The sequence below is a fragment of the Marmota monax genome, unplaced genomic scaffold (genome assembly GCF_021218885.2).
Source record: "Marmota monax isolate L192 unplaced genomic scaffold, Marmota_monax_Labrador192_F-V1.1 WCK01_AAM20220418_F8-fsc00057, whole genome shotgun sequence".
NCBI lineage: Eukaryota > Metazoa > Chordata > Mammalia > Rodentia > Sciuridae > Marmota > Marmota monax.
The window spans coordinates 4231754-4255598 of record NW_026693933.1 but is presented as its reverse complement, the minus strand read 5'-3'; the positions used below and the strand labels follow the sequence as shown (position 1 = coordinate 4255598).

General features: G+C 32.0%; 1 protein-coding gene across 4 annotated transcripts in view; it reads left to right on the top strand.

The window, feature by feature from the left end:
- Positions 1-23845, top strand: part of Snx13 (sorting nexin 13) — a 152201-nt gene that overhangs the window by 75466 nt on the left and 52890 nt on the right. For all 4 annotated transcript variants that reach the window (XR_006855969.2, XM_046463512.2, XM_046463511.2 and 1 more), the window contains 6 exons: positions 3093-3214; positions 3307-3408; positions 4469-4557; positions 8784-8867; positions 17823-17961; positions 18340-18428. Coding sequence is in view for 3 of the 4 variants with exons in the window: in XM_046463512.2 (XP_046319468.1) it covers positions 3093-3214; positions 3307-3408; positions 4469-4557; positions 8784-8867; positions 17823-17961; positions 18340-18428 (625 nt within the window). In the remaining variant the exon portion in view is untranslated. The remainder of the gene's footprint in view (positions 1-3092; positions 3215-3306; positions 3409-4468; positions 4558-8783; positions 8868-17822; positions 17962-18339; positions 18429-23845) is intronic.

The window sequence follows — 23845 nt, the reverse complement described above, 5'->3', positions numbered from 1 at the left end:
TGATCATGGAAGTATAGTTGGATTTTTCAAGTGAATGTTGGTTGGATATAAGAGAGAAAAAATATGTGGAGATGGGTAAGGTTGAACAAATTTGGTAGAGAAAATAATAGGTAAGAAGGGGCTCATTTGAGTTTGGGAAGTGGAGAAAAAACAAACAAAAAAAACCAAAATTTGGGTCTATAGACAGAAAGGACTAGGGTGAACTAGATGAAGAAGAAGAAATAAGCAGGATGCAGGTGTTCATGATTTGAGAGAATGTATTCATGCTTAGCCCTGAGAATGTATTAAAAAGTTTTTAAAGATCTCATTTTGTGCATATACTTTTTACAATATAAATTTGGCTGCTCTATAGAAAATGGGATGGAGGGGGAGATAAGTGGAGTTGGGAGACCTAGAGGAAGGATAGTGGCAAGGAGTAGTATGGTGATGTTAGAGAGGGGGCGTGCAAAATTTATGGTCAGAGAAAAGTATAGTTTCTGGTTTGGTTTTGCTTTTGTGCTTCAGTTAAAACTTCATAGCTTGTTTGACTTCCAGTTAGCCTTTTAATTCTTTCTTGAAATAATTTGGCAAGATACATAAGCTTCAGGGTATTACCGTAAATTTTATTTTATTTTTTTGGTCAGGTTAATTATATCACTATTTTTTTGGTCATATAAGAAATACATCTATATTTTTAAATGTAAGAAATGACAGGTTATAAATAATAATTAAATGAACGCATCAGTAATACGTTTTGGAATAGCCCATGTGTTTTTACTAGAATTGGTGTCATGTGATGGATGGAATATTTTTTAAAAAGTGGAAGAAACGGGGCTGGGATTGTGGCTCAGCGGTAGAGCGCTCGCCTAGCACAGGCAGGACCTGGGTTTGATCCTCAGCACCACATAAAAATAAAGGCATTGTGTTGTGTTCATCTACACCTAAATAAATAAATAAATAAATAAATAAATAAATAGTGGAAGAAACTTTATGAGCATAATTTAAGAATAATTGCTATTAAGAGTTTCAATAAAAAGCAATGTAGTAAATGCTATAGAAGGAAATGTAGCTATTACATAATTAAATGAGCTTTTAGTCACAGTCACATGATGTTTCTTGCATATTATACATCATAATTTAGTACTTCACAGTCTTCAAAATATTTTCTAATTTTATTAGACAAATATTATTAGAAATCTTTAGTGTATATTCTTTATTAATGGGAAACTGTACTATTGTTGTTCTTACTAATACAAAGAAGTTCCTTAGAGTTGAGATTTTTGGATTTTCAAATAGTCATTGGAAGAAAGTCAAGCAGTGGAAAATAGTGATGTTGAGTAGAGATATAGAATATTGTTTTTCCATTTTCCTACTCTCATCATGTTTCTGTATTAAAATAGAAATTAATGCTTAATATTTAAAATAATTTGAATATATTTGCATTTCTTGATGATTTTGTTCATTTTAAATGTCATTATGTCCTCTATAATGAATCAAGATGGGTTTATCTAGAGGCTTCTAAAATTGGTATATTTTATTTTGTTTGAAAAAAAAATTCAGTAAATTAAATAAATAATAGTGCATCATGAAATAGAACAGATATAACTTGGAACATTATATATTCTGTTTTCTTTAATTTAATTTCTTTAATTCGTAAATTTGTTAGAATGAGCCTTATATGGATTAAATGAGCTAATGGACTATGCTCAATAAATTCTATTTCTATAAAATTTTAAAGTATTGATGACTGAGTAAATATTTATGTAAAGATTTTTGAAAGGTACTCACATAGATTTTGACTTTTTTTTTTTTAAACGGGGGAAAAGGACTCTAGAAACAACTGCTAGTTAAAAGTTTTTTAGATTTTTATTTTGAGGCTGAATATTATTACCAAGTTTATTTATATGCCTATATGTGTGGCTCTTCAAATAATGTTAATCTTCTGTCAAAGATAATACTAAAATGCATAGTTTTTAATGTTAATTTGTTTTGCTGTTCATGTATTTAGAATTTATTCTTTGTTTATATATGCAATAAATCATATTTGTGACTTTAAAATAGTATATGAATATTAATAACAATGTTTTTAATTGAAAATAGCCCTCTGTTTTTTCCTTAATCCCATTATCACTCATTAAAGCTTCCTTTCAAAAAGTGACTGTAATCAAGTCAACTTTTTCACTAGTACTTTATTATCCTTGTGTTGTTAATTATGATAATGAATTATTTTGTACTTTTCTGGTTTCTCACAGTGCCCAACATCTCCATGAATATGCTTCTTGTCTTTTATCTACTTGATAAGTTCCTGAAATAGGGAAGTTATTTTACTACTATTTTAAGAAAAAAAACATTGAAAAAAAATGCTTATTTAAAAATATTCTATCCAAAGAGAGATGTAATTGTATTATATTACCTTTTTCAATAAAACCTCTCACTGGTGTGCTGAATTAGCAGTGTCTTGAGTTCAGTTGTTTTGAGATTAAAGTACTAGATAACTTTATAAAATGAGTCATCACTTATTTTACAAGTATTCTAAAGGCTTTTATGTAGTACTTTAGTTAATTCTTTTAAGTACCTCATTTTTCTGTGGTGAGTTATTTCTAGTGGTTATGTTTTTAAGTGCTAGCTTATACAAATAGAAATAAGATCAGAGGCAGGAGTTTGGATTATATAACTAAAAGAAAGAATATGGAGAATTCAGACAGGTTCAAAAGAAACCAAGAAATGTTTGTAACACTCTTTTAAAAGCAAACAAAAATATTATGTATCCCTTATGTATTCTTGTGTCTGGGTTGAGAAATTGTGTGATATACTGTGGTCAAACTCATTTCAGATTTAACTGGAAAAAAATAATTTCTTTTCATATTTTAATAAAGTAGATAGTATTTTTAAGCTTTGACACATAAAATAATTCAAATAATATTGTTAGAAGACTTAATGAAGTAAATTTGATATACTTTGGGTCTTGTAAAATGGGGACCAAATGAAAAATAATTAAAATTTCAGTATAAATTTGAAGTCTGTGATAATAATGTGTATCAGTCATTAAAATGAACTCACTTTTTTTTGGTAAAGCATTTATATATTGCTTTTATATAATTGTTTTCTAAAAGGTCAAAAGAAATAGACTGGCAACCTTATTTTACTACACGCATTGTAGATGATTTTGGCACACACCTACGAGTATTCAGAAAGGCTCAACAGAGAATAACAGAGAAAGACGATCAAGTAAAAGGTAATGTCTTTGTTCTATTTGAAAATTAGGATTTAAAACTCTGTTTTCTTTTTCATCTTCTGAATTTTATATTGTTTCTTTCCTTCTTCCAGGCACAGCAGAAGATCTTATAGATACCTTCTTTGAAGTTGAAGTTGAAATGGAGAAGGAAGTTTGCCGTGACCTAGTGTGCACTTCTCCCAAAGATGAAGAAGGTTTTCCTTTTAATATAATTCTTTTAAGTACAGTAACTGTTTAAAGACAAATTATCAGAACAAATTTAAGGGTAAAATTATTCGTGCACAGGTATAATAGTGAAGACACTGTTCATTTTAACTCTACAAGTTGTTTCTACATTTTTTCATCCATTTAAAAATTCATGTGTTGTCTTTTTTAAATATAACAGCACAAACGTTTAAAATTAAATGTTTTATTTTATGAACTATAGTAAGATTTTTATCTGTTACCCTAAAATATTTTCTAAGGAAATCATTATAAATCATTATAAACAAAATCATTATAAATGAGATCATTATAAATGATTTCAGATGAAATTTATAAATTCAAGTGAACATGCCTTTTCTTTGTGACAGATTAGTCCAGAGACGTTTTAGTTCATTTTTTGAATTTTACAATTAAATATTTGCTAATTAGCACATTAAAAAATTAACAATATTGTCCATTTAATTTTATTCCTAGGAAGTGTCAGATAGGAACAACCATAGGGGAAAAAAATGTAATTTGTTTTCTTAATAAATAATAAATTATTTTCTTAGATTTTTGAAAACGTGCTAATCTTTTTTTCCCTTTGCCTTTCCTTTCTTCTTTCCCCCTTTTTCTTCTTCCCTTTTTACATGTATTATATAATTTACCTTTTACTTGCCAGTTCATTCACACTATTATGAAATAATAGCTAAATCTAAGAAGTAGTAATGACATACAATATTTTACGTAAGTTGAGCTCACTTAAATCAGAATAGAAGAACGTATTCTGCATCTCTTTTGGAGAAAAATTTAATAATTCAAGTTTCTCATGTGATTCAATAAACTGTCTAAAACTGAACAGAATTAAAGAAATTTTAATTTGGTTACTGAATAGTATATGAAGAACAGTGAAGTAAATTTTAATGAATGCTGATGTGTACTAATTACTAAAAGAGTAAGTCAGTACAGCTAGGGAATGCTTATTTCTACCTTTTTTGTGTGTCTTATATTAAGAGCAGTTGGAGATTTTAGGTTTTCTAATGTTATTATAGCTACCTTTTCTATTTTTAGGATTCCTAAGAGATTTGTGTGAGGTCTTATTATATTTATTGCTACCTCCTGGAGATTTCCAGAACAAGATCATGCGATACTTTGTCAGGGTAAGCGTAAACTCATACCAAATAATGAATGTAAAGAAACTTAGAATAGTAGTTCTCAAAATTTTTGGTCTCAAGACCCAGTTAAATTCTTAAAAATTTTTGAAGACCCAGAAAAGGTTTTGACTCAGATTCCCTGATAGGGTCTTGGGGACCTTTTCCCAATTCCCCCAAAGTCCCTGTCCAATGCTTTGTTAACTTCCTAAGTTAGGTGCTTGTATTTTGGGTTATAACAAGGGTAAATTCTTAAAAATTTCCAGTACTATATAGCTTTACCTAAGGTAGACAAGATAAAAAGAACATTTCTGGACAGAAACTTCAAATAGAACTGAGCAGCTAAAATTTTAATTTTCATTAAAGATGAGAACTTTCCTGTAATGAAAGTCTTTGGAGTAAAACTCTTGTGTGTAAGCATAAAGGAGTAACATTTGGCTTTGTCTTCTTGTTATGATTAAGAAATGCTACTTACTTTTAAGACCTTATCCAGGTTGCATGGGTAAAATTAAAATTTTGAATTTTCCTGAAAATCATAATCTTGTTAGTCTTTCCTCCCCCTTGAATTGGATTGGATTGGATTGGACTGGATACCAATTTATAAAGCATGTTTTAAAAATACATGTATGTTATTGCAATCCCAGTTTCCTCATATCATCTAGCTTGAATTCAGTGTACTTGTCAGGTATTTTAAAGATATTTAATGTGAAGTGAGTAGAAACTACTAAGTTTTGATGGAACAGTGTGATAGATTAACTATATATGGTTAGGCCAATTTTGGGGAGCAGTCATATGAAAGGTGGTAAATACTTGGCATGTCTATTACTAGATTCACATCTACCATGTCTGAACTTCTCTTCTACTTAAATTTAATTAAATGTTAAAGTTCTCTAGTACTAGGCCCTCTTTTGCTTATTCATTCTTTGGCTTTAAATGCCATCCATATGCTAATTAGTTAAATTTATATCTTAAGACTTCCCCTTTGAGTTCCAGGGTCCTCTGACATGCTGTCCACTTAAAATCTCCCCTGGAATAACTCAGACCTTTTAAACTTACATGTCCAAAATGGAAATCATTCTTGTCTCTATATCCATTTTGCCATTTAGTCTTTTTTTATGTCCCAGTAAATGCTATGACCATCCACCAATTTTTCCAAATCCTGAGTCTTTCTAGAGGCTTATAAGGCTTGTGTGATAACATTTGTTTATTCTCTAGCCTCCATGCTGTGCAATCTCAGAGAAAACAAGAATTGGACGGTAAATTGTGGTAAAAATGGATGTTATTCAGGAACTGTTGGAATAGAGGAAGAAAGGCTTTCATATAAAACTGGACTCAATTCTGAATAACACAAGTAGGGATTTGTATCCTAGGGGCAGAATGGGGATAAGTGGATGGAAAGTTACTAAGAGATGTAGAGTAGTATGGGCAGGAGACTGTGTTTAAAAGGACTCAATAGGATTCTTGCTAAAGGTAGGTCAGGATGGTGAAATATCAAGAGCAGGGATGAAGAATTTGATCAGCTATGAAGGGTGGGAGAGTTCTGGCTAAATGTATGTGACAGGATTCTTGCTAAAACTGTGTGATACAGTAATGAATAAACATGGAAGGCCAAAGGTTGAGGCCTAATTTGGTAGAGGGTTCAGAGGAGCCTTCCAAAATTTGGTCAAGGATAATATCTTTGTCATTGGTTGTTACATTGCAGCCACATTGGCTTTCTTCCCCAAAAGGCCTCTTTCCTTTCCAGTTATAAAGCTATTGCATATGATTTTTCCCTTTGCTAAGATTGATTATTGTTAGTCTCTTAGCTAAGTAGTATTTATTTTTTTATATCTCACTTAATGTCATTTCCTCAGAGAAGCCTCCCTGACCACCCAATCTTAAACTCTCTTGTAATTCCTTATTACTGTTGGCTGTACATAGTTCTTTTTCATCATTGGATTTATCATGTTTTAAAGTAATAATTCATTTGTTGTGTTTACTTAATTGATATCTTTTTCTCAAATGAATTATAAATTCCTTTAGGTCAGGGACCTTATCTGTATGTATCATCATTGTATACCTAGTGGTTAACACTGTACATGGTATGTAACAGGCATTAAATCAGAGAATCAGTTATAATGCAACAGGAAACCCTGCCCTCTTGATGCCTGTGGTGCACATGCTACTGCAGATTCCTGAGAAATAAACTGACACCTAAGGACTATGAATGAAGATCTGCCCTGTTACATGAGGTTATTGTTAAAAATCAGTAGGATTGTAATGAGCAAATGTGTTTCACTAAGGATTCCTCTTTTAGTCAATACTTCATTTCTTTGTGCTTGAATCTGATTACGGATAATTATAAGGCCCTGCATTCAGCAATTCACTTTTTCTTTTGTCATGATAGTCTTTATCAGTTTTCTTTTGTCAATAATTTTGTCAATGGTCACTATATTCCAAGTTTTCCCAAATTTGAGTTTTCCGAAAAGACATTTTTGTTTAGATGAAAGTTCTTTCCTTTAAATGGGTCTTTTGCATAGATTGTACAACACAGTATTTGACTGAAGTAATTGCTTTTTAATTGCTTCTACATTCTTTCTATTACTGCCTTTTCTTCATTTAAAGATTCATGGTTTCATGATTTTATATCTTTCAGGCCTCCATAGTGACAGCTGATGCTATCTTCTAGAATTTGTGGGTCTTAAAATAAGAATTATGTGGAAATGGCTATTTACTTTGAAATATTTAGAGCTCTCACGAGGACCTGTAGAGGAATTATTGGGTCATATAATTAGCCCCTGAATAGCCAGACCATTTTATGAGGCAAATTCAGATACCAAAGTAGTTTTCTAAGATTAACTAATTGCTTTATCTAGTAAATACAAAACTTACTCAAAATTCTTTCCAATGTATTTTTCCTCATTTTAAAAAGAAACTTTGGAAAAACATTTTTTTTTGTGTGTGTGTGTGTAAATTTTCTTCTTACAAAGTACATTTTTAAATTTGAACATTTTTAGCCAGAGATATAATTAGATGGAAGAAATTAAATAAACAAGTATAATTTTTAAGAAGTTAGGGGCTAAAGCTAATCTTGAAAGGAGCAATTCCTTGAAATTTGGCACCATAAAGTATCTTGAGACATTTCTAAAAATAACTGGAACATATATTAGTGCCTATGAGATATTAATTCATCACAGGGTAATAGTTATCAGAGACCTACACAATTTACAAAAGTAAATTCACATAAAATATTTCTTTAAGGAAAAATAAAGACCACCTTCTGTGAACATATGCTAAAAAATGGCCCAGATACATTAGCAATCCAGTAAAAAGAAATAAATTACTCTTTTACTTTGAAAAGTTAAATATCTTGTTAAATTTGTTGTTATTTAGCCCCCTCCAATATTCTCAAGAAATGATTTTTATAAATTTAGCTATCATAGGCATTAATGGATGAAGGTTACTACTTAGGTGAAAATGGAATCAGTTCTAAATTCTTAGTTTGTTAGTTTTTTATTTCTACTCATTTATCAAATGCCTGCAATGACCTTAAAAAGACTGGAGAGATGGTAAATATTTTCAAAGATAGATAAGTCAGTAGTTTAACCAATTCTACTCATATACAGAGGATTCCTATATAGTGGTAATTTATTAGAGAAATGTAAGGTACTCAAAAACATAGAAAATATTAAGTGATACATCCTACAAATACTGGGTGGCTGTGTGTTTTAAGTATGTAAAAAAAGTGTTCAGCTGAAATGGTTAGGGTTTATTTTACAGTATAATTGATTGTTCAGTAAGGCTTCAAAGGAAAGGCAGAATTTAAATAGGTTAGAACATAATTATTGCATTTGCTTGGTTTTTCTCCCTTGAAGTAAAAAACTTGATTCTAAAATTAGTGTACATCTTTTCATTCTGTTTTATACTTTTAATATAGATGTATGAATCCACAAAAACTTTTTTCCTCATGTTTTGTCTTTTAAAAATTGACATAAATACTAATGTACCAGATACATCTATAATTCACCATTAGTGTCATTGTGGAGATGTGAACTTGATAGGTAGCTTTGTCTTCTTTATTTTAATGAGGTTGTGGGATATCACCATTTTATAACATTTCATTATTATGTTTTCACATGTGTATGTGTATCAAGTGTATCATACCTAGCTTATGTAACAGCACTGTGTCAGGAAATTTACATTATGCCTTTGAAAAATATACATTAAATTTGTTTTTAATTTTTTTTTTTTTTAAGGAAATCCTTGCACGAGGAATTCTTCTTCCATTAATAAATCAACTCAGTGATCCTGATTATATTAATCAGTATGTCATATGGATGGTAAGTACCTTTTAAAATTGCTGCTCTGTTTTGGAAACAATTTTTTAAATGTAAAATACTATTTGGAGATGAGGGTGTTTAAGAAATAATTTATTGAAGGAATTAAAAATGTTTCTAAAGTAATTCCTGTATTTGTTATTTTATATTTTTTTGTTAAATGTGTTGGTCATTTTCTTTTTAAGAAGCTTATTGATTATTTTGCCTGATACTATGGTGCTGCTACTGCTTATTTTAAAATGGAATCTTTTAAACTGCCTATGTATACAAACAATGAGTATTTTTAACAGCTACTTCAGGTGGAACATCCTTTGTCTAAAATGCTTGGGACTGAAAATGCTTCAGAATTTAGAATATTTTGGTATTTATAATAAAATATCTTGGGAATAGGACCCAAGTCTAAACATGAAATTCATTTGTTTCACATACACGTTATACGTAGTTTGAAGGTCATTTTATGCAATATTCTTAGCATGCCTGTGTTGTGACTGTGAACTGTCACATGAAGTTAGATGTGAAATTTTCTACTTGTGGCATAATGTCAGTACTCAAAATGTTTTGGATTTTGAATTTTTGGATTAGGGATACTAAACCTATATTTTGTTTTAAATACAACTCAATGTCTGAACTACTTAAATAGTGTGTGCTTCACATTTTATACCATATAATGGAAAATATGAATGATAGAACACTAGAATGAGAATCAGAATATTTGTATTTTAGGTCTGTTTTCCTAAGTTGCTTCATGTGCTTGTAAGTGGATAACTCAAGATTTTTCTACTCTTTCAAGCATACCAAATAGGAATTCTTCAGTTTATGAGTTCAATTTTTTTTTTTTTATTTTCTGATTGTATTTTCTGTTCCTCAGTAAAGTCATAGCAAGGAGGAGTTGTAAATGGGCTATCTGCTGGGAATTCCTTTGGTATATACTTTTAGATCTTTGATTCATTACTTGAACCCAGGATTTCTTCTCTACATTCATCTCCTTTTAACCCCATCTACTATTCTTAGGAAAGAATCACTGATTATTCTTTGATTTCCTTTGACATTGTCAAACTTGCCAGCCATTGCTTTATTATTATTGTTGCCACCACATTTGTCTCTCTCACCAGACTATGGGTTACCTGCAAAGAAAAGAAAAATTTTATTTTGTATTCCTAGCATTTTTTTTTCTGGAAGTGATAAAAGTTGATTTTCTTTTTAGTTGTCAACTATTTATTATTAGGTTCTACCAGAAGCTTTAAAAATGTGCATTTCTATATAGTTAAAATTTTAAGATGTATTTCCTTTGGTATTCTACCTAAGAGCTTATTCCAAAGTGAAAGTTAAGTCTGCAGAAATCTATATTCAAAGCCATTCATAGCAATGTTGTATATAGTCATAAAAATTTGGAAGCAACTTAAATATCCCAAACAAGGGATTAAATTAATAAATTATTTCATATCAATATAATCAAGTATTGTGCAGCCATTAAAATGATAGAATTTGGTTTTTATGAACATGAAAAATACTAATGATACCTTTTATGTGAAACAGTTAACTGAAGATGATCTCTTTTGCTGAGCATGTATTAACTCTGTAGTTCATTATATGGCAAAAACATTTTGTGAAGGTTTTAGCACATACTCCAAAAATATTTCAATTTACTACATTTTTACTTGTTCTTCTATGATTGGCCTGTGTATGATATATACTGTTGTATGATACTTTGAATTTTATGTGATTTAATAGACAAGGGAACACAGTCACTGTTGTACTTTTCAGTAGATTATCAGAAAATATATTTAAAAGAGAAGAATTTATCAAGAAGGGATCTTTAGCGTCCTTTGTTGTCTTTTTAACACTCTTGACATTTATGTGAAAAGCTTTTTAGGCATAGGTATTATAAATATAAATGTTAACTGAGCTCTTATTTATTCAACTGCATTTTCATGTTAGTGTGATCTAATTGAATAGTTCATTCTTATTTGAAAGTAACATCTTAGAACTATATTAACATTATCTTATGTATGTAAAGTGCTAGAGTCATAGAAAATGGTTGGGAATGATTTTAAAGTAATTTTTAAAAACAATATGGCCAGATTTGCATTATTTTTATCTTAATATATGTATATTTTATAAAGACAACAAAGTTAGGTCTTGTCTCTGTCTGGAAGTGATCAAACTTAATTTGCTAATATTGATAACTGTAACTAGACAAAAATGAAAGACAGTTGTATTTTAAATGTATTCAAGTTCAATGTTCTTTTATTTTATTCTTCCTTTTATCAATGAAGTATAAGTTGTATAAAGTGAAATGTTTGGATCTTAATTCTACATATTAATGAATTTTGATAAATATATACAGTCATGTAGGTATCATGAATCATAAAACAAATTTTCCATAATCCCCAAAAGTTCTTTTTTTCTGACTTCTAGCAAGTCCATCCCCTCTTTCCCCCAAACATAACCCCTCCATTCTCCATCACCATTAATTAGTTATGCCTGTTCGTGAAGTTTATATAAATGGAGTCATGCAATCTCTACTCCTTCGTGTCTGGCTTCTTATGCTTAACACACTATTATTTTGAAAATTTCCTTGCATTCATTTTTTTTTAAGTGCTCAAGAGTATTCCATTTTATGAATATACTATAAATTTCCTTTTGAGTAAATCATTAGGAGTGGAGTTACGGAACATAGGGATTATGTTAAACTTTATAAGAAATTGCCAATGGGATTGATATCAGCAGGATGATAGAATAGGAAACCCCAGATCTTATTTCTCCACAAAAATACCAATTTAACAAAATAAAAGGGTCCACACAACCTTTCTGAGAACTACAGAAACCAGTTAGGAAGTCTAAATACCCCAGGTGAGCTTGAAGCTAAGAGTAGCTGCACTGAAACAAGTCAGTAAAGCTATTTCATTTCAGCCGTGTCAGCTCATCCCCAAACATGGCATAGTTAGTGATCAGAAAGAAAAACCCAACTTGTAGCTTTTCCACTGGGAGAGAAAGGAAAGAATGGAATATATGACCAATATTCTGGCCTTTCAGGGGCTTTTCAAAGAATGTGTTTCTTTCTCTCCTGACTTGGAGTGCTGTTGGGGAGCGAGTATATTTTGATGCCTGTGGCCATAGAGAACAGAAGATAGTTTAATAACTTGTGATAGGGCCAGAGGACTTACAGTATAGCAGACAGTGACAGAACTCATATAATTATTAAGTGCCAGGCTCCTGAGACTCTGTGAGAAGGAAAGAAAAGACTACAACATGTGTCTCAGTACTCTGGATTTTCAGGGTAATTCCTGAGGTGCTGATATCTTTCTCATTTTAATTGGAGCACTGTTGAAACTAGCATATCTTGGATGCCTGGGGGCTGCCAAGGACACAGGAAGGCTTATCAGGTTGTTGCAGCATGAGAGAATTTTTACTGAAGTAAACAAGGCACTAGAAGGAGCAAAGATTATAAACTCCTGGAAAAGAAACTGAGAAATTAAGTGGGAAATTACACAGAGAAGCCCAGAAGTTTGAGAGGTTCCCAGAATCTTAGCTGGGCTGATTAATGAAGTTCTTCCTCTGTGTGAAGACAGTCTGTAAAATCTAGATGGAGGTGTCTGTTTTTTTAAATTTAAAAATCACAACAAAAAGTAAGGAACACATAAAGAAACAGGGAAACACGGATAAAATAAAATAGCCAAATAAATATCCAGGACTTGAACCCTAAAGAAACAGAAGATCTATGCATCATCTAACAAAGATTAGAAATATCATCTTAAAGAAACTGGTTGTGCTATGATACAGCATAGATATACAAGTAACAAATTGAAAAGTGATTAATAAAGAAAAATGAGACTATCAACAAAGAAATATAAACAAAAAATAACAAAAATAGTAGAGCTGAAAAAATACAGGGATTAAATGAAAAAATTCACTAGGAGAGGTCAACAGCAAACTTGATTAAGTAGAATGAATCCGTGAACTTGAAGACACATTATGTGAAATTATTGAATCAGCAAAAAACAAAAATGGAAAAGAATGAAGAAAAAATGCAAAGCTTAAGGGATTTACAGGCACTGTAAAGTAAATCAATTATGTATGTTGGGATTTTCAGAATAAGCTAGAGGAGAATTAACAGAGATTATTTGAAGAAAGAATTGGCAAAAACATCCCAAATTTGAGGAAGGAAATAGACTTTCAAATTCAAATTTAGGTTGAACCTAGAGAGATTCACCCACACAGAGAAGAATTAAATAAAATTGAATTGTCAAAAGGTCAAAGACAGAATCTTTAAAGTAGCAAGACAAAGGGACTAGCATATCAGAAAGCACTCATAAGATTATCAGCATTTTTTTTTTCCAGCTCTGTAGCTAAATACTATAGTTTTCCTTCATTTTTGAAGGATAGGTAAACAAAAGCTGAAGGAGTTCATCACTACTAGACTTTCCTTATAAGAATTACTGAAAGGAGTCCATCAGATTGAAATGAAAGAATGCTAGAGAACAGAAAGAAAGCATACAAAAATACAAAGCTCTTTTGTAAATCAAATATATAGAAATGCATTATTCTGTTATATTGTAATGATAGTGTGCCTACATTGCTTTAATACAGTTACAGAATTAAAAAATAAAAGCATAACATACAACTACAACTCTCAAACTATATCAATAGATATAAAATCTGAAAAGATGTAATTTGTGAGATCAATGAATAGACATGTAAAGTTAGTGCAAGTTTTGTATATTATTGAAATTGTTATCAATTTAGAATAGATTGTTAAAATTGTAAGATATTGCACCTAGGAAGCCACCAGGAAGTAGAAAACTGAAAAATTCACAAATATGTGGAAATAAGACTGCACACTGTTAAAAAAGCAATGGGTCAAAAAGCAGAACAGAGATAAATAATTTGATACAACAGAGAATTTAAATATAACTTTTAAGATACAGGAAAAACAAGTTCAGTTTTTCCTCCTATATTTTTATAACACAGAATGGTAATGAACCAAGCAGTCATTTCTTCAGAGATCACCAGCTGGGTATGCACTAATTCATTTAAATTCTGACACTATCTGCCTGGAAATAGCATCAGATCCCACAGGTTGAGGGCTCAATAAAACAACACCCTATCCTCCTTGAAATGCCAGTCTCAAGTCTGGGTTTTGGAACTTCTGGCTAACTGGTATAAATTGGGGTTTCTATGATCACCTTTCTAGGTCAGTTAGTTTGCCAGAGCAGCTTGTACAATTCAGGGAAATACTTGTTTTCACCCACTTATTATAAAGGATATTACAATGATAACATGAAAATTTAGATGGAAGAGATACATAGAGTAAGGTTTGGGAGAAAAGATGCAGAGCTTCCATGCTTTACCTGGGCATGCCACCCTCCAGGAACCTATACATGTTCAGGTATTTGGAGTTCAGTCCTTTTGGGTTTTTCTGAAACATGTTTGGTTAAATTATTAACCATTAATTTATCAGCTCGGTCTTTAGACCCTTTTTCCTCCCTAGAACTAGAGGAAAACTAGTGAGACTGAAAGTTCATCCCGAGGCTGTATAGGAGACAAGACACTATTATCACTCCTGAGATTCCAAGGAATATTAGTTGCATGTCAGGAAACTGGAATAAAGACCAAATACATATTTCACAATATCAGAGTTTACAAAACTTATGGGATTCTGCAAAAGAAGTACCAAAATGAGGAAAGACTTGTACACTACAAACCACAAACAGTGTTGAAAGAAATCAAAGATGACACAAATAAATGAAAACTCATCCCTTGTTCATGTTTTGGAAGATATAATATTGTGAAGATGTCAATACTACCCAAAGCAATCTATAGATTCTGAGTAATTTCTATCAAAATTCCAATATTTTTGGCTGAAATAAGAAAAACAATCCTAAAGTCTATATGGTATCTCAGAGGAACCTGAATAGCCAAAACAATCATGAGGACAAAATTTCAGGAAACCTCATCCTTCTTTATTTCAAAACTTATGCTACAGTAATTAAATAGTGTGTTATTGGCATAAAAACAGACCTGTAGTCCCATTGGAACAGGATGCAGAACCCAGAAATGAACTCTCACGTATATGATAAAGTAATCTTCCATGTGGTGTTAAAGACTACCCAGTGGGAAAGAATAATCTCTTCAAAAAATGGTGCGGGGAAAAATGGGGTCCTTTCGTCAACAGTTTCATTTTAGTACTTGTATAAATGTTTAATTGGAAGAAACTTTGTAATTATCATCTTGTATCCATGGTTTCTAATGAGAAGTTAACGTCTGTATCATTGATCCCTGTATGTAATGTATATTTTTTCATAGTTCTGTAATTTTAGTCTCCATTTCTTCTTCTTTTTTTTTTTTTTCAGAATAGTCAGTATCCTAAGTGTGCTATCTTTTCCCACTTTCCCTGTTTTGCTTAGTTTAAATTTTATCTACACTTACAGTGATTTGTTATTAGGTGATGTTACAGCCCTGGTTAAATTTAACATGTAGTTGTGAGTGGGGAGATCTACACTGACCTCATTTTAAACTCATTAGCACTAATATGAATTGTTCCCTTATTCTTGCCTTGCAATCATAATTTCCTAACTGTTTTCTCTCACTCTCCTGAATAGCTCTTTGTACATCCTCCACTTTCATGTACCCACCTTTCACATCCTCACGCTTTCACTCATGCTTTTATTACTTAATGGAAAAATGGAAGTAATCAAAAGAGAACTTTCATAATGTCCTATTCTCCAAAATGCTCATTCCTTACTTCTGTGTACATATACTCTTCATTTTCTCCTATGGTTGTTGGTGATATATCCAAGCATCCTAGATAAGACAACTCTTTTTGTTTTTGGTACTGGGGAGTACTTTCACCACCGTAGGTGTTTTACCACTGAGCTACATTCCCATCCCTTTTTAATGTTTTATTTTGGGACAGGGTCTCCTTAAGTTGCTTAGGGTCTTGCTGAGTTGCTGAAGCTTGCCTTGAACTTGTAATCCTCCTTTCTCAGCCTCTGGAGTCATTGGGATTGCAGGCATGTGCCACTGTGTCTGGCATCTCCATTCTTGTGCACTGTACCTGTCATCTTCTGGATAGTTCCAATTTTATTGCTTTGTCAATTTCCCACTCTTCTGCTTCATCAAATTTTCACACTCTGTTGGCTGTCCACATTTTCTTCTCTCTCTCTTTCTTCTTTTCTCTTCCGCCCTCCCCCCCCCCCCAATGGTATTGAGGACTAAGCTCAGGGACACTTAACCACTGAGCAACATCCCCAGTCCTTTTTATGTTTTATTTCAGAACAGGGTTTCCCTAAGTTGCTTAAGGTCTGGCTTTGAACTCCTGGTCCTCCTGCCTCAGCCCCCTGAGTTGCTGGGATTACAACATGGGCCACTGTGTCCTACTCTTCTTCTTTCTTGAACCCTGCCAATAAAGTTCTCTAGGTCAAGGAGGATGATATCCATTGTTAAACTTAATGGTCAATTCTTAGATTCCCCCTTTTATTGACTTTATTCTCTTGACATTTGACATTCTCATTTTCCTTATTATACCCTTATATCCCTAGTTTTAAACTCTATTTCAACAAAATCGACAAAAGTGCATTAAAATAAACTAGAATTCATATCTGGGGCTTATATATCTTATTATATTAACTAATAATTATATTATTATTACATAATTATATACTATATTTAAGTTTTTATAGGTGTTTCACATCTAGGATTATGGGACAAAATAAGTTTAGAACATTTCTCCCCCCACCCCCAAACAATAATGAGGATTGAACCCAGGAGTACTTTCACCACCAAGCCCTTTTTGTTTTTTATCTTGAGATAGGTTCTCACTGAGTTGCCCAGGCTGGCCTCAAACTTGTGATCCTCCTGCCTCGGTGGGACTACAGGTGTACACCACTATGCCTAGCTAAAACACTGCTTTACTTGGCTTGTTAAGACAAAATGTGTTCTTGGTTTTTGGCCTTCCTCAGTCTTTTTTGCTGTGTAAGTGTGCTAAGTAGGTTTCTGTTGTGGAACTCCTCTTTTTTCAATCCTCATGTATTTTCTTGATGATTCCTGTCCAGTTGTACGGTTTTAAATATCATATATAGGTCAATGACTTGGAAACAAATATTTCCAATTCTCCTTGAACACTTAACCTTTCATATTCAAAAGCATCCTTAATATCTACATTTTGTTGTTTAATGGCAAAGACTGAGCTCCTGATATTCTGCCTTCCTTCCAAAACCTTCCGTTTTTTTTTTTATGTTTTCTGCATCTTGTTTAATGTTGTTAAACATTGTTCAGGCCATAAATCTTGATATAATTCTTAGTTCTCTTATTTCACACTTAAATCAGATATATTTCTGTCAGCCAGTCTTTCTATACTGTCTGAGTAAAGCATTTGCCAACACAAAACATGTAACAAAGAACATTTAAAATATACTTTTCTCATACCCTCACTTTTGCTAGGCACTATTATCATGTTTTATCTGTATTATTAACTGATTTTTCTTCTGTTCTTGATTCTTCCTACATTTTTTATGTAATGATCGTTATATTTCAAGCCATAGAATATTACTCCTCTGTTTAAAACTTCTAGTAACATTTGATTTCCTTCAGATTAAAAGCAAAACCTTTATTAAACCTCAAGATTTGTCCCACATTACTACTGTCTCCCCTTCTATTCTTCAGCCCTTCTGTGGTTTAGCTCCAGTGACCATGGCTTCTTTGCTATCATTAAAAACTCCGAATCTTCTTTTGTACTTGCTAGCATGTTGTATATTTTACTTATTCTGTTTTGTTTACAGTCTGACCCATTAGAACATAAGTGCCATGAATATAGGGTTTTTTGTTTGTTGTTTCCTTTTGTTATAAGCTTTGGGTATATAGCATCTGGTGCCTGGTATATAGTAGGCACTCAAATTCAGTTTATTACTTATTAAATGAAGCCCCTTCCTAACTGTTTTTAAAAAACTTTATTTTCAGATCCGTGATTCTAATTGCAACTATGAGGCCTTTATGAACATTATTAAATTGAGTGACAATATTGGAGAATTGGAAGCAGTTAGAGATAAGGCAGCAGAAGAATTACAGTATCTTAGATCTTTAGATACAGCTGGTGATGGTAAGTCATTTAAGTAAAAGAATGCTTTCTTTAAGTATTGTTATATCTTTAAATAAAACTTTACTTACCTAACTGCCACTTAATGCTACTAGCTATTTTCACCTTAACTAAATAAATTTTATTATGTTAACATTTGCTTAGAGCAGAAGCATAATTTTCTGAATATGTGACTTGTGATTACTTCAGTTATGCCTAAAGTATGGATAATAGGCATGGTTAAATTTTAATGAAGTAATTTCACTGTACATAATTTCAGATTGTTTATTTTACTAGATAAAAATTTGTTGTATTAATTGGTTATCTTGTTAAAGTAGTACATATTTAAAATATTTTGTAAATACCATTTGCCTCGCTCATAATAAATTTGTTTCCTTTTAGATATCAATACCATCAAAAATCAAATAAATAGCTTATTATTTGTAAAGAAAGTATGTGACTCAAGAATACAGCGGTTGCAGTCAGGCAAAGTAAGTATAAAGTACTTTAAAATACTTTTTAATAGTTTTTTAGTTGTCAATGGGCTTTTATTTTATTTCTTTATATATAGTGCTGAGAATTGAACCCAGGGCCTCACACATGCTAGGCAAGCACTCTACCACTGAGCAACAACCCCAGCCCTATTAAGTACTTTTGAATTAATGTTTAGTTATAAATGTTTTCTATTGATTAAAATGCTAATAAGTGACAAAAGGTCAGATTTTATTTTTTTTTTTTTAGTTATACATGACAGTAGAATGTATTTTGGCAAATTATACATACATAGAGCATAACTTATTCTAATTAGGATCCTATTCTTGTGGTAGTATATGATGCAGAGTTGCCCTGGTTGTGTATTCAAATATAAAGCTAGGAAAATTATGTTCAATTAATTTTTCCTGTCTTTTCTATTCCCCTCTCTGCTCCTTTCCCTTTGTTTCGCTTTGTCTAATCTAGTGGACTTCTATTCTTCCTTTTTCTACCCTCCCTTGTTGTGGGTTAGCATCCATATTTAAGAGAGACCACTCAGCCTTAGGTTTCTGGGGGATTGGGTTATTTCATTTAGCATATTCTTAAGAGAGAACATTCAGCCTTTGGTTTTTTGGGGATTGGTTTATTTCATTTAGCATATTCTTCAGTTCAATCCATTTATTGGCAAATGCCATAATTTTATTCTTTTTTAAGGCTGAATAATATTCTATTGTGTGTATATATCACATTTTCTTTATCCATTCGTCTGTTGAAAGGCATCTAGGTAGGTTCCATAGCTTGGCTATTGTACTTGAGCTGCTGTAAACATTGGTATAGCTGTGTTACTTTGTATGTTGATTTTAAGGTCTTTGGGTATACATTGAGGAGTGGGATAACTGGGTCAAATGGTAGTACCATTGGTACTACCATTGGAAGTACCATTCCAAGTTTTTTGAGGAATCTTTATACTGTTTTCCATAGTAGTTGCACCTATTTGCAGCTCCTCCAACAATGTATGAGAGTGAAAAGGGTCTGATATTAACCAATGCAACATTCTACAGCAGGGATTTCACAACAGTTTTCTCTTGTATACTATAATATGATAAGTATTTATTAAAGCAAATCAAAGAGATTAGTTAAAATATCACTTGAACTTTCTCCCCCATACTGCTGCTGGGCCTCCATAGCTCTGTTAAGCTATGGACACCAATCTTGGTTCCACAGGGTAGGTTTTGCTACAGCTGTCAAGAATAAGCTTTAAAATTAAGACATGGCAAGTGAAATTTAGAAGAAGAGAGGGTAAAACTTCATTACTCAAGCTCAGTAACAATCGGTGATCCAGGAGAAGTATATGGTCAAATACAGGGTGATAGTTATCGTTTGCCAGATTGCTTATGTCAGTATGGAAGGGGATACGATAGTCTGTTCAGCATATATATTTGAACTATCAAAATATGGTGTGAGGGGCTGGGATTGTGGCTCAGCGGTAGAGCGCTCCCCTAGCGCGCGCGTGACCCGGGTTCGATTCTCAGCACCACATAAAAATTAAAGGCATTGTGTTGTGTCCTTCTACAAAAAAAAAAAAAAAAAAAAGAGAGATTTTCTCTCTCTCTCTCTCTCTCTCTTTAAAAAAAAGAAAAATGTGGTGTGAAAGTAGGCCTAACCAGTTATGCTGTAGAGTATTATACTGACGTACAGCTGGCCCATAGACTTCTCAGTAGGTTGCTATGGGCAAGACCTATGGAAGCCAAGTGGAAGTAACTGGAGATTAATTGAATGTGGAAAGCATTGTGTACAGGAGATTCAAGATTACAGTGTGGAAAATACTGATGGTCAGCTTATGCTGTCACCTGCTACTTGTTGCCAGAACCGCTACTGGCAGTAAAGCTCTCTAAAGAAAGCTGTGGATGGAGGTTTTTCTATTTCTTACTATCTCAAATGATTCCCTGGTTAAAATCTTGAAAGCAAGGAGTTTAATGCAGAAGTACCTTGGGAAGCATATCATGGATCAGGACAGAATATGTGTATTATCAAGTGGAAGAAAGTGAAGATGCTTACAAGAAACAGTTCTCTCAGTACAATAAAGAACAGTGTGATTGAAGACATTATGGAAGATGGATAAGAAAGCTCATGGCTGCTATATAAGAGAAACCAGTCTTTTAGAAGAAGTACAAGAGAGAAGTTAAAAAGAAGTGAAACCATCCCCCCAAATCCCTTGCCCAGAAGAAAGATTGGGTAGGTTAAAAGAAGGTTGATTCTCAGAGCTTAGGAACAGGCTGCTGAGAGCTAAATAAAACAACGGTTTTCTGTGAAGATTCTTTGGGTAATGACAATAAACTTGTTGACCAAACAAATTTAAATTTAAAAAACATAGCTTGAAACATGCAAAGGATTAAAAGTTTTATTTTATTCCTTGATTTTTTATTTATTTATTTATTATTTATTCAAAATTTAGCGTTCAGTGAATTTTGTGAATCAGGCACGATTTTAGGTGAACCAAATAAAGGTAGGTTTTTGTGGAGCTACCTTTTCATTGCATAGTCAGAAAATGAAATAAGCAAATGGATATATAACATCATGATGATATCTGCAACGAAAAAAATGTAGCAGTGTAGAATATATAAAATGAGCATTTTAGATAGATGCTGAGAGATTGGGTGATATTTGAGCACAGACAAATCTGAATAACATGAGAGTTCATACTGTATTTTTTGTGTGCTTGATTTTGATCTTCCTAGCAAAAGTGAAAGCAAGTGCAAGGGCCCTGAGACAGAAATGTCTTTAGTGAGTTATATGTGGTCGTCATGGTTAGGTGAATGAATTAAGGATTATGTGAAGAATGAAGTTATGGAACCTGAGGGCTAGATTTTATATGCATATGTTTTACTGGCAATAGTTAAGGTTTTTATTTTATTCTAATTGTGGTGGAAATCAGTCACTACATGTTCTAATTTATGAGTTAAAGTGAATTTTCTGACTTTTTATGAAGAATAACCTGTAGTGGAATTTAAGATTACTGCTTCAGATTAAGACAGAAATGTCTGTGGAGGTTATGAGATGTGCTTAGAGACTGGGTGTGGTGCTCACAGGATTTGCTAATGGACTAAATATGGGGTAAGAAAGGAAAAAAAAAAACCTCAAGGATAATTCCAAGATTTTTCCTCTGAGCAACTTCACGAATAATATATGCTATTTGCTGAGATGTAAAATTGAAGGGAAAGATGTGCAAGGAGAAACAAGTTCTGGATATTTTAATTTGATATCCTTTTAGAGATCATTTACACATGCTAATGGTTAATCTTGAGTTCAAGGGAAAGTTTAGTGATGGAGGTGACTTTATGAATCCTTGGAATTTATCAAAATTTGATTGAATGTTAAGAGACTGGATAAGATTATCTAAAAGTGAAACTAAGAGCATACCGATGATTAGTCCTAAGTCAATTCAGTGAATAAAGTTGAAGAAGAATTAAGGGATCCAGACAAGGAAGCAAAGAATAAATGGCCAGAAAGATTGAAGGACACACTGAGAGTGTGATTTCTATAAAAGGATAGGTCAGGTGTGTCAAATTATGATAACATTGAGTAAAATGAAGACTGAGAATTTGCCATTTAGGTTTACCACCATGGAAATTACTAGTGATCTGATGAGAGCAGTTTTTGTGAAGTAGTGATGAAGCCTGATTGGAGTCTGTCCAGGGAAGAATGGAAGAAAAGAATTAAAAATAATGTTTGTAGATAGCTCTTCAGAGGAATTTTACTATAAAGAAGAGTAGAGATTTGGGGGTTTAAGCAGAGAAAATATATATTTTTTAGTTTCTTTAGTTTTTAGTATCACCATTTGGCTCTGGTTTTCTATTTTGGAAATTTGTTTTTGACTTGCTATTCTTAGAATTGGGTAATATATTTAAATTCCATACAGAATGGAAGAATTTTTTTTTTTTAAATATTGTTCAGTTTGCTAGATGAATTTAACTTTCTGAAACATTACTAATAAAAAGATAAAGCTTGAGTCACATTGTCACTTGTGTGTATTGTTAACTATATTTTTAAACTACTGTATATATGTAAATTAGAAGAATAATGTGGTTTTATTTATGCATTTTTTCTTTAAATAGTTACCTTATCCAGACCTTAGAGTTAGTCATCTTTCAGCATCATTAGTTAAATTCTCTTTGCTCTAATGCATTTTGATATTGAATCCTCTTAAAATTTAGATACTTTGTTTGGAAGCCTATAAAAGTCAATTCTATATTGAATATCAACCTTTGTATTTTATGGGCTCAATTCATCTGATATTTTCCTTTTGAAAGTAATCTCAGAATCTCCAGTTTTATAACCATTTTACTTAGAATTTGACTTAGAATATTAAAAATAAAGTTATGCTGTATACTCTTCCCTATGCCCTGTGTGCACCATTGTTGCTGTTGCTCTAGGCTATTCATTTCAATTCTGTTGTCTGTTATTCAGCAACTCTGTGAAATGAAATACTGATTACAGAGATAGATTTATATTGCTGTTTCTTTGTTTTTTCTCTTTTCAAATTTTCTTTCTTCTTGTACTATTTATGCTAATTTAGTATCTGCAATGAATAAGGCAACCTATCAAATCTTTTCTTTAAAAATACCAGGGATAATGAGATGTGGATTTGGCGGTAGAAGCCAGTTAAGACAGTTTGCAGCAATGGTATGAATTTTAGAGGAAATGCTGCAGAATTGAAAACACAGATTCATATTTACCAGCTTTGTCACCATAGATAACCTTCCTAATCTTCATTTTTTTTAATCTGTTCAATGAGACTGGGGACACATACCCAATAAGATTGCTGTGTACCTTAAATTAAGTAATGTGTGTAATGTCATCAGCATAGTGTCTAGCATATAGATGCTGTTTAACTTTTGGATTCATGCCTCCCGCCCCTGTATGTAGGTAATTACTTCACTCTGTGACTGTGGACAGGATACAAATTCATTGTTTATGTGGTCTGAAAAGATATACATTTTTTTTCTAAAAATTATAAATTTTTTCACTGTTAGAATCAAATAGACTTTAATCAAAAATTGGAAATATTGGAGTTCATTCTTGAATACATAATCATTTCAAATATCCTCTTACTTCTTTATCCCCTAAATTGTTCATTTTCATTTGAAGTATGTAGAGATAGAAAATACTTAAATACAATATTTTAGATTGTTTTTTTATATTGGCTGAAATTAATGTTTATCATATTTTAATAAATGTTTGCTAGGTACCTCTTGAAACAACTAGGAATTTATGTTCACTAACCAGAGTATTTTATTGGGAATCAACATGAAAGGGAATGGAAAGACTTTATTTTTATCCCATTTAAATTTAATGTTAGATTTTATTTCCCTTATTTTTCTAAAGATCTTTACCCTAATGAGTGATTTGATAAAATACTAACATGTATTCACTTTTG